The sequence below is a fragment of the Seriola lalandi genome, unplaced genomic scaffold (genome assembly GCF_002814215.2).
Source record: "Seriola lalandi dorsalis isolate HSWRI2012SDOR001 ecotype SW California unplaced genomic scaffold, Sedor1 jcf7180002054562, whole genome shotgun sequence".
NCBI lineage: Eukaryota > Metazoa > Chordata > Actinopteri > Carangiformes > Carangidae > Seriola > Seriola lalandi.
The window spans coordinates 61,509-73,334 of NW_019525115.1; the positions used below are offsets into that span (position 1 = coordinate 61,509).

Genomic DNA, 11,826 nt, shown 5'->3' on the forward strand with positions numbered 1-11,826 from the left:
TAGTTGAGAAAGACATTCTTCTCCAAGCTGAGTGGACTGAATTTGATTTTAGAAGGAAATGACATAGGCTATTACAAAAATATTTCTTAAAAGCATATAGGACAGGGTGGGTTTGACATGGTTCATGGGGACCATAGTTGTTTGCCCCTTAACATCGTGACCCTACTACTGTACTATCTATCCATGAATTGATATTATAGGAAACAACATAATCAGATGCTCATTGATTGATTGATGGGACTGGTGTTGAGGGAAATGATGCCTGAAAGGCTAAACCCGGGGCAATTTAACAAATAAAAGTCCTCTAAATCTATATTTAAAAAAAACTTTCTCTATATATCAAAAATGTTACGTTGGTGAATGAATGAGTGATAAGTAGGTTAGTTAATCATTTAAAAATAGCAAAATAAACAATTAGTACCTAAACATACAGTAGCTCAGGTATATTTTCCTCAGCTTTTGCCTGTTAAAGGAATATGGGATCTGTGATAATGATTAATAAAATTATGTCTCGTATGTTCTGTAACTTTGTCACACCAAAATTTTTTGATGTTACAATGGAATATGCCCATTTACTGTAACTAAGAAATGGTCATGAAACTCCAGTATGAGGTTGCTAATCCGGAAATGGGTTGGGACTTCGGCTCGATAGGGGGATGTCAGCTGAAAACACAAACCTGGCAACCTGACTGTCAGTGTACCTTGAGCCGAAGCGGCGCTCTCTTCAGTACCAGCATTGACACTACTCCGGACACTGTTCGCTAAGTGCTTGTTTAGAGCTACAGAGAGACGCGGAAAGAGGCGATAGGATTCAGTTTGACCAGCAATGGCAGGCAAGTAAAAAAAAAAACATCTACACGACTGAAGCCACTGAAATGAGCGACAGAGCCGAGATGAGAGGGCCCGTAACCCGCCGAAGGAGGACGACCATCTCCGGCGGTGGCGGAGCGGTCAGCGTGAAGCAAGCCAACGGCAGCAAGGTGCACGATGCAGGGGAGAAACCTCCACAGTATCCCGCTAAAGGCAAAACAGAAGAAGAGGTGTACAGGCATGCAAGTAACAACGGGAAGATGGACAGACAGACGGGGGTGTCAGGGCAGCGGCAGCAGCAACAGCAGCAGCAGCAGCAGCAGCAGCAGCAACAACAGCTCACAAACACTCCAAGGAAACAGAGGAGTGCAGTGGAAGATATCAACGAGAGACTCAGGTAACCAATGATCAAAATAATAATTATAATACGCCGCTGAAGTTACCTTCCAATTCTCAGGTGTCACAAATCAGACACTGTGTTTCTAAACAGTCTTTAGCTAGTCTGGGTTAATGTGGTCCAGACATGACAAGTGGGTATGTACCCGGTAGGATTTGATCTAGATGGAGGGAAAAGCAGTAAAATCGTCCCTTTTCATGAATAAAAGATTTCACAAGAGCTTCGGTGGGTGACTGTGGTCCAGATTTCATGAATCTATGTACAGTGCATTCAGTAAGCGTTCAGACCCCTTCACTCCTCTCATGTTTTGTTATGTTGCAGCCTTATGTTAAAATAAAAAAAATAAAAAAGACATTTTCCCTTATCAATCTACACTCAACTCCATAATGACAAAGCGAAAGCAGAATTATAGAATTTTTTGTAAATGTATTACAAAGCAAAACCTGAAATATCTCATTGACATGAGTATTCAGGCCCTTTGCTATGACACTTGAAATTTAGCTCAGGTGCCTCCCATTCCTCTGGGCCATGTTTGAGATGTTTCTACACCTTGACTGGAGTCTACAAGTGGTAAATTCAATTCAATTCATCGGACATGATTTGGAAAGGTACACGCCTGTCTATATACAGTCTCACAGCGCTGACAATGCATATCAGAGCAAAAACCAAGCCATGAGATGGAAGGAGCTGCCTTCAGAGCTCAGAGACAGGACTATGTCAAGGCAGAGATCTGGGGAAGGATACAAAAAAAGATCTGCTGCATTGAAGGTTCCCAAGGGCACAGTGGCCTCCATAATTCTTAAATGGAAGAAGATTGGAACAACCAGGAGTCGTCCTATAGAGAGATGACTAAGAAACCTGATGGTCACTCTGTCTGAGCTCCAGAGATCTTGTGTGGATGAATGGTTGATAAAAAATCTAATCTAATCTAATCTAATTTATATTTAATAAATGAAATCAAGAATGTGAGCACTTTAGCTCACAGTTATATACATACATGTATGTATATACATATATATAAGACAGGTGTCATGTAGCAGCCTTTCTTGACAAGACACCTTTTACTCACTGTGAGAGAGGGGGTAGCTGTAAGTTTGGATACACTGCACATCAAGAGAATAGGTATGAGTGAGAACAGACATTATTAGAGAGGACACAAAAGCCTGACCCTTACCCTAAACATAACCATTCATTTTCTGGTAACACATCCACTTCTCCAGAGATGTCTTTACCTTTTGAAAACATACATTTCCTCTTAAGAGCCTGATGGGATTCCCATGTTTCTTGACTTAAAAAAAAAAAATGTAAAGGGTGACTTCGAAAAGTTCATGGGACACTGCAACCAGAATGCTGAAATGATTGTAGTATTTAGTCTTGCCAGCCTGATGAGGTGTCCGACGTACGTGTGTAGTGTCACAGCTGAGAAACGGCAATGGCATGTGCTTTTGCAATACTGCGCCTACCTCTCTGTCTGCACGGTCTTCTGCTGGTCTGCTCTTGCCACATTGCGGAACCTCTCAACTCTTTCCTCAAATGCTCCTTCCAACTCCACTTTTGCTGACTTTCCATTATTCCTCCGTCTCCTTGCTTTTCAAATTCTCCCTCCTTCCTACTATATCGTCTTTCCTTTCTGCCCCCTGCTCTCCTTCTCTTTCCTCTCCCTGCTGTTGGCTCTTTGTGACGTATAATTGTGTAAAAATTGTTGCCTAATGTAATGAGTAATCTGTTTTCACAGAACCTTTTAACCAAAATTTTCACAACTTTTCCCTTGTCTTTTGCGGTTGTAGAAACAAAACATGTGATTCATTCATACAAAGGTGAAACGTAAAGAAGGAAGTAATGCTTTTTTTTTTCTTCCAGCTTGGGGTCAGATTTAATTTATTGTCAAATTAAAAACTCTGCTGATGCCACAGTCCTAAATAAAACCATATGCTTGGTAATTTTCTTGATACCTCTGCCAAGAAGGTTATGATTTCTCCCGTGTCTGTCTGTCTGCTGGATTTCGCAAAAAGTCCTCAATTGATTTGCACCAAACTGGGTGGAGGGACGGGGTATGGGCCCGGAAAGAACCCTTTAAATTTTGGTGCAGATCCGGTCAAAGGGTCAGATCCAGGATTTTTTTTTAAAATCACTTTCTCAGGAAATAATGTGTTGATCTTACTGTAAATAGTATGACATATTTATTATGGTGTTAAGATCTGACTTTGTACAATTCGGTGCAGATCGAGATAATAATCTGGGTCTCACAGACGTGTGTAGATTTGCTTGGCCTTGTCGGAGGTATGCTGCGTGCTATTCTGGTTGGAAAGGCTGCAAAATGACCACATGCTTGACATTCAGGGAAGTACAAATGATACCACTAAAATGTTTTTTACAAAAGTATAAATATGTGAATTTTTTTTAAAGATTTTTTTTTTTACTATTTTAAGCCAATAATAAGTTGACTTACTATGAATCATCAGTACTGTATAAGATTTGAATCATGCTGCCTCTTCCAAAGCATGCACGCAGTGTGCAGTTCTATGTTTCTTAACTGAGGTTTGAGAGTGACCCTGCTTGCACAATGATTTAATCTCTGAGTGCATCATTATGCGCTCAACCAGTAAAATTGTTGGCTCCGTGTTTTCTTGCAGCTGTCACGTCTTCCAGGAGTCTCTCTTGAGCTCAGCCAGCGGTTACAGCAACTACAGAGGAATCCTCAACTGGTGTGTCGTCATGCTGGTGAGTAAAACCACATGTGCATTTAGAACTGAAAATGCACAGGGCGCTGACTTCCGAAACTGTGTACAATTAGCGATGTAGACTGTGACCCAGATAAATATTTCCCCTCCTGATATCTGAATGTCTACGAGTCTAAAAATGACTCAAAGATTTTGAATCAAAACATGACAAGAGAACAAACGGTGCTCAGACTTTTTCTCTGATTTCTTCATGTTGCCTCAAAGTGTTCTCTTTGGCCTTTTTGTATGAGAGCACATCTGTTGTACTACATACTGTCAGAAATTAGAGTAACTGTGTCCTCACTGTAACCTCACTAACTTTAGTCTCTCACACAATATAAGTACTACATACTTTTGACAATCACTTTAACAACAAAAGCAGAAGTGTCAGCCCGCATTTGTATACATCTTACCCTATCGTATACGACTTGGCCCTGTAACGCTGACTCTCTGCGATGCATAAAATTTGTTGTGCGTCTCTGGGTGTTGTCTGGGAGGAGTCTGATAAGTTGCTTTTTTTACTCTATTTTCTCTCCTCACAGTAGATTAACCACATATGCATGCAAAGAAAGTCAACAGTTAGTTCATTTCCTGTGCCATTTCATTGCTACAACTAAGATTAAATGGTTGATTAGTGACAGTTTTCATTTCGGTTTAAAATTTTGATTCGGGAGTTTTAACTTTTCCTCTCGAAAAGTCAACTTTTTGCACGGACAGTTTGAATTATTACCATGAAAAAAGCCCTTCAACGCAGGACAGTTCATGCTCACAAATCATCGCTAGTAAAAGCTCAGAGGGATCACTTGAAAGCATGATCAGACGATATGAGAGGAGTACTCTAAATGACAAGAAGATAAACTAGCAGCTGAAAGGCTGTGCTACAGTGTGTGCGCAGATTGTACACATATGCAGCCACTCTTTTAGACACTGCTTTTAGACACAGGTGCTGTGGGGGCCAGTTTCAGGATTTACTGTGGTTGCCATGATGAATGAGATGTCAGTAGATGTCAGAGATTCTGACTTTGGCTGTGGCTGTTTAAAATACTGGCCCCTAACCAAATACCAACATGACAGTCATAAAACATGGAAGGATGTTCACCATGTTGCATTCCCAAACCTGCCCGGCAACACCATCCTACAATAGATATTAAATTAGTGAATTATTAATCTTCTGTTAGACACAGAACCACACAGTCTCATTGCATTACTGATCACAGATGTGTCGCAGTTAATTATGTCTCCCCTGAGTTAAGGTCACTTAAGGACAGCAAGGCCTTCTTTAGAGAAATGAACTTTCTGCCCTGTTCCAATGGCTGATTGGCGTGTGTGTGTGTGTGTGTGTGTGTGTGTGTGTGTGTGTGTGTGTGTGTGTGTGTGTGTGTGTGTGTGTGTCCAGAGACTCCCTGCAGTGCCTCTCAAAATCCAGTCTCTGTTAGTATTTTGATATGCATGGAGGATACAAATATCCAGTTAGCTGTAATCCTAATGAAACTGAAATGGACCCAGACTATAAATAGAGCCCTGAACATGAGTGCAAGTGTGTATGCAAATTTCCCTGCATTTGTGAACAATGTATTTGAGCGCCTTGTGGACGTTGATGTACATGTTTTTGTGTGTGTGTGTGTTTGCTTGCAGTGTATTTTTGTGGGTTTCTCTAAATCAGGCCTAATTTTGCAGCTCTCTGACAGAATTAATCCCAGCTTTGAAAGTTTAATATTGCTGTGACGACCACGTCCTCCACTTTGTGGTCACCAGGGACAGCTGAAGCCTTCAGGATTAGGCTCTAAGAGCGTGAGGTGGAACCACTGAGTCTTGTGTATGTGCGAACATTTTACTTAGTTGTGTAATTTGTCCTTGATAAAGAGGACCAAAATGTCAGCCCCAGGGTTGCATGTTTCTCAAGATGAGAGTTTAGATGTGCTATTTTACTTCCTTCCTCTTTACACTCTTGAATGTTGAAGCCAAGTGTTTACAGATATTACTAATACACAATTTTAAAGCATAAAAAGACAGTACAATTTTCATCCTGTGTCATGACTCCCAAGACATAGTCACCCCCTTCCAATACAGATCCATCAGTGTTGAGTAGAATTCATGCTACTACATTTGTGCTTTTGAATCAAAAAAAAATAAAGATAGGTGCTTAAAGATACTGTCCCATGCTCAGTTTGCCTAGATGAGAAGATATTTGGAAGACACAGTGTTGATCCCAGGATGTGGTGCACATAACTGATGCTTCAGCTGGTTCATATCATCATTTGCTCTGATGTGCAGCCAAATAGACCATGTGAATAGCTGAAATGACCACAGGCTGACAAGGTCAGTGCAAAGCAAAGCAAAACTTTATGCCGTCAGCTGCAAATTTGTTCCAGAGCATGAAACTACACTGCTAAAACTGAGGTGAAAAGTGTGAAAATGAGTGGCTGGTTAGTTTTATTTGTATTTCTGCAGCGTTTTTTGGATCATGAGTAGAACTGGCTGAGTGGTTATGCGGGTGCAGAACACAGTGGGTGCATGTCAGTGGTCTACAGCCTGTTAGCTGTATTCTTTGCTATGCGTTGAAGCAAAATGATTGATCATTCACTCTTTGGCTCTATCAGATAGTTCATCTGAGTGTTATTACTGGGATATTTTTTGATATAAAGATGTTTGTTGTGTGCAATGACTTTTTTATTACTTAGGAAATTGTAAAAATGATAATAAAGAGAATTAGATAAGAAAAAGTCAGCTTATGAATATCCCAGTTGGATACTGGAATATGTGACTCAAATTAAAAAGAAACCCAGCATTCTCATTTATGAAATAATTCATTGGAGAATGTGGACTTTCCTTAAACGTCTAGAGATTTTGATGTTGCGATTTGACCCAAAATGACTTAAGCATGCAGGTCATAGAAATGGTTTCTTAAGCAAGCAGCCTGGGTTCAGATAATTTACCCCCTGCTGAAGTGTCTTTTGAGCAAGAAGCTGAATTCCTGCCAGCTCCCAGAGTGTTGCTCTGTATCTAACACTGAACACTGACCTTTGCGTGAACAGGGATGAGAGAAAAGACACAACTGCAGAGTTAGATATTGCAAAATCAGATGTTGCAATGCTCTCTATAAATGGTCTGCACAGCCACTGTCCCATTTATCGTGTTATAGGTGATGGTGCTCTCTTGTCCATGCTGAAGGTTACTGAGGCAAAGGTTGGTGCTGGGGGACAAAATACATAGTTGGATTCAAAACCACATTGCTACAGGGTCTTGGCTGACTGGTGGTGCTGAGGTGCAACATGCCACATAATCACTAGAGCGTGACCTTATCATGTGTCATACTCTCACTGTCCCCATTATCTTAACTGTCTCTCCAACTCACATACTGATCTTTACTCCCCATGTATGTATACTATACATATGCAGCGTTGACTCTTTGTGTGTTGAGTGGGTGTTTCGTTTTATGTCAGAAAAGCTCAGATAACTGATAACTGAGATAAAGCTGAGCTCGGACCTTGAACTTTAATACATAATATAATAATAAACAGGTGTGTATACCTGTTTAAGTAGGTTATCTAAAGTCACTGTTGTTTATGAAAGGTACTAGTGTGTTCCAACATGAACAAGCACATTTCACATCTGCAGACTAATCATGAGCAGAGCTGTGTGCAAAGAAAATAACAAGCCAGATTTACAGCTCAGCATTTTTAGCTTCTAAACAAAGATTGAGTGAATGTCAAGATACAAAACAACCTTAAGCTCTAGAGTGTTTTTAAATATTTCTTTTGTATGATTCTTGTTGATACTGTGATTAATACTCATTGTCTCCCTTGGGCTCTTTTGTCCTCTCTGTCAGGGGTTGAGTAATGCACGTCTCTTCTTGGAGAACATTATAAAGTGAGTACACACCTACACATGCTGTAATAACTTACACTTACAGCATGCAGTGTATATGCACAAGCAGGCGCTGTTACAGCTCACTCCTGACCTCCTCCTCTCATCCCACACCTCACCACCACCCCCTTCTTCTTCTGCAGGACAACTTGACAGAAGAATGAAATGAGACGTGCCAAGAAAGGGTTCTTTAAAAAAAGAAAAATGCTCAAATTTTATATTAACTTTAAAACTGCATTATCAACACAGTATTAACAGTAACTTTCTTTGCTGACAGTCCTGGAGATCACCTCACTGTTTTTTCAAGTTATCCTATTGTTATGGACAGCACAGCTGCAGAGTCCAACATTGTTATCATAACCACACTAAACCTTTACCTGACCCCAGCAATCTCTAACCTCCAACCTGCACATAACATAACCATTTTTAAATTATGCCAGGTGGGATCAATAATTTCTCTTCTCTCTTTTCTCATCTAGGTATGGTATCTTGGTAGACCCTATCCAAGTGGTATCGCTCTTCTTAAAGGACCCCTATAGCTGGCCAGCAGCTTGCCTTATCATTGGTATGGAGCTTTTATGTTACTGCCCTAATATCGTCTAAATATATGGCGAATGACCTCTAGCCATTTGTCCAGCTGCGAACTTCAGACTGACGTTCATGTTGAACTGAGCAAACAAGTGTTGTACCTGTATTACCCATACTGAAATCGGGTTCATCAGGTCATCATTAGTCTCTCCAACAAGTGTTATTGTTGATTGCACTGAAACATGATATACAGTAGATGTAATAGGCCAGATGCTCACAGAGGCATGATTAGTGCCTGTGTACGATATTGATTATTCACCCTGTACTTAGCCAAAGAAAGTTCTGATATTCTCTTTTCCATCAACAACTGGATTCATCAATGCAACAAAAAAAACACAGTAAAATTATAATTACACTGTTCAGAGAAAATACTCAACGATTATAGTACCTTGAACCTGCTCAGAAAAATCAACATGTAGTCAACCTACTATGGTTCACGTCTGGTGTGCGTTGCTGTAGTTGATTCATCTTTTTCCCTGTTCTGTGTTTCAGCGTCGAATGTGTTCATCTTAGCAGCCTTGTATACAGAGAGACGTTTAGCTGTGGTGAGTCTTCACAATGATTTGGATACTTTTTCCTAGACAGCACAGATTTTCATTTACATCCGATGACCCAAATTGACCTCTTTCTTCAATTCAATTCAATTTCTCTCCTTTTTGAACTTTGCTGTTAAATTGCTGAAACCTTCCACTTCACCTTTGTTTGGATCCCTAACGTTGACATTATCAAAATTATCGCTGTACTATTAGATGATTTGTAAGAGTAGTGAGTGTGTGTTTGCTTCTAAACTTATCATTCAGGTGTCACCCATCAAGGATGTTTGCTTAAAATCGGCCCTTGACACTTCCTGAAGTCTACACAGTAAATTCAACATTACAGCCCCACCCTCTCGTGACATATGCAGTATATTTACTTGTGAAAAGCATGTGATTTCTAGTGTTGCTTTTCTTTGCTTAAAGGAAAAAAATAGTGACAATATATCTACACTCACTCATCAATGTGTCACAGTGACAAGACTCCTGTCTGTTTTTCTTTTACTCCATCAAGGGAACCATTTCCAAAACTACAGGACTGATTCTTCACATTCTTAACCTGACATCCATGTTGATCTTTCCTTCAGCCACCGTACTCACTGTGACCTCCATGACCCCAGGTACATACAAATATCAGAATGTATATGTTATATTAATGTGACATGCATGTAAAGCATCTTGAATAAAAAGAGTTTAATTCATGTGTATATTTTGATGCTAACTAAAACAAATATGGATCCGCCGCTTCAGAAATGACAATAAAATTATGTCAAGAATTATATACAATATATACAAGATTCTTTATGATTTTATATCTGTTTGTAGCTGTACACACACACACACACACACAGCATAGCCCCATTCATCTGTCATTTATTGCTCCTAGTCAATATCTGTGTGTCTGTGTGTGTCTGTCAGTGGGTGGTGTGCTCTCTCTAGGTGTCTACACAGTGCTGTTTCTCAAGCTGTACTCATACCAAGATACCAACAGGTGGTGTCGAGAAATCAGACAAGCCAAAGCCAAAAGAATGACACGATCATACTCATGTAAGTACACAAACACACTAACACACACACACACACACACACACGTTAGGGAAATTCTTATCATCGGTGGTGAAGAAAGAGCGCTGGAGTCCAGGATGTCTTATGCTGAGGATGTTTATTGAAGCTATTGAAGGAGGATTCATCAATACAAGCTTCTGTGCATGATGTCACCTCAATTCTGAAGCAGGATAGTTTTAATACACTTAGAGGGATAACTATAGATAGCTTACACTCCATAATTGGTCAAATATCTAAAAGAAGAGGGATAAGAGGGATGTGTGAATACACTATTGGTTCATTAACCATAAACAAGGAAACATGACTATATACGCCCAAATGCTGATTCTTAGAACACCCAGCCACTTGTTACCGACCATCCAAGGTCTGTTGTTATCAATCGTGGCACCAGCAGTATCAGCAGCAAACCACAGCTGCTTCTGGAGGAGCCGCCTGAGCGTCTCAAGGCTTGTAAGATTTAGTGCAGTAGCTGGGGCACAGAGACCTAGGGCCTCACACTGACCTCTCATTCATTAGGTGGACAAGAGAAAATTCCCTCACAACACACACACATACACACACACACACACGCAGAAATCCTTAAAATTCAACAGGCTGATTGATTTGTTTATAATTGCATTTTGAGAACAACTGTAGAAGAACATGCGACTGAGGCTGCCCGCTAATCATGATCTGCGTTTGTGTGTTTTTCAGGTCCGTCTGTGGCCCAGTCCAACGGTTCAGCAGTTCACACTCACGTCTCCTACCCAGGCAACCTCACCCACAGAGGTAACCATGATGGCTGCACAGAGATGAGCCGCACAGTTTAAAATAAAACATTTCAATGATGAATACTATTATGTTGTTTCTTTGTGTTTGTCTTTAGACATGTACTACTTTGTCTTTGCACCAACTCTCTGCTACCAGCTCAACTTCCCACGGTCACCCCGAATACGTAAAACTTTCCTGATGAGAAGACTTTTTGAAATGGTGAGGGGGAACACACACACACACGCACGCACGAGCACACACACACACACACACACAGACACACACACACACACACACACACACACACACAATGTCCCTCTTTCACAGTTAATGATGTTATTCAGTTGACAGACGTGTCTTGTTTTAATCATTACTTTCCCTTTCTCGCAGCTTTTCTTCATGCAGCTGCTGGTGGGATTAATTCAGCAGGTACGTTGAATATTTATATGACACACAACACAGACAAGCCTCCAGAGTGTACAACACACACACACACACACACACACACATTAAAACATAAGGTTCAATGGAGTCATTTGTCATAGAAATATTTTCCTCCTGTGTTTGAATTAATGTCTTTTCACAATTCAAATGTGTGTCTTCCAGTGGATGGTTCCCACTATACAGAACTCAATGAAACCATTCCAGGTGCGTATACTGTATATACAAGCACACACTCATACACACCCTAAATGCTCTCGGTGTACCACTTTTTCACAGATGTACTAACCTCTAAGCCTCTGCTCTGAATTAAATTCATGTAATCTTAAGCCAGTAGTATCTCAGTGTCTACAGGAAATGAAGACAAAAGGCTTTTTGGCAGAGCAAGCGGCAAGAAGTTGTGGATTGTAATTGGTGTTTTCTTAAAGATAAAACACAACAAAAACGTGACATTTTTTTATTCCTTGTGTTTTTCAAAGGAAATGGACTTTTCTAGGATGGTGGAGCGCCTGTTGAAACTAGCTGTGAGTATCATGACGGTCTCACATGTGTATCAGGAGTTTGTATATTGGAGGAGTAGCAGCAACATGGCAACCGTGGTGTAATCTTACCAAACCAGACACCTTTCCCCAATTACTCCCTTCCTCCTCCCCTC

The 11,826-nt window shown here is 40.5% G+C and overlaps 1 protein-coding gene across 1 annotated transcript in view; it reads left to right on the plus strand.

Moving 5' to 3' along the window:
- Positions 1 to 685: 685 nt before the first annotated feature.
- Positions 686 to 11,826, plus strand: part of dgat1a (diacylglycerol O-acyltransferase 1a) — a 17,349-nt gene continuing 6,208 nt past the window's right edge. Inside the window, exons 1-12 of the mRNA XM_023416238.2 lie at positions 686 to 1,207; positions 3,841 to 3,928; positions 7,757 to 7,797; positions 8,274 to 8,359; positions 8,875 to 8,927; positions 9,430 to 9,535; positions 9,834 to 9,962; positions 10,674 to 10,748; positions 10,846 to 10,949; positions 11,121 to 11,159; positions 11,337 to 11,378; positions 11,651 to 11,695. Of these exons, the coding sequence (XP_023272006.1) occupies positions 876 to 1,207; positions 3,841 to 3,928; positions 7,757 to 7,797; positions 8,274 to 8,359; positions 8,875 to 8,927; positions 9,430 to 9,535; positions 9,834 to 9,962; positions 10,674 to 10,748; positions 10,846 to 10,949; positions 11,121 to 11,159; positions 11,337 to 11,378; positions 11,651 to 11,695 (1,140 nt within the window). The 5' untranslated portion in view covers positions 686 to 875. The remainder of the gene's footprint in view (positions 1,208 to 3,840; positions 3,929 to 7,756; positions 7,798 to 8,273; positions 8,360 to 8,874; positions 8,928 to 9,429; positions 9,536 to 9,833; positions 9,963 to 10,673; positions 10,749 to 10,845; positions 10,950 to 11,120; positions 11,160 to 11,336; positions 11,379 to 11,650; positions 11,696 to 11,826) is intronic.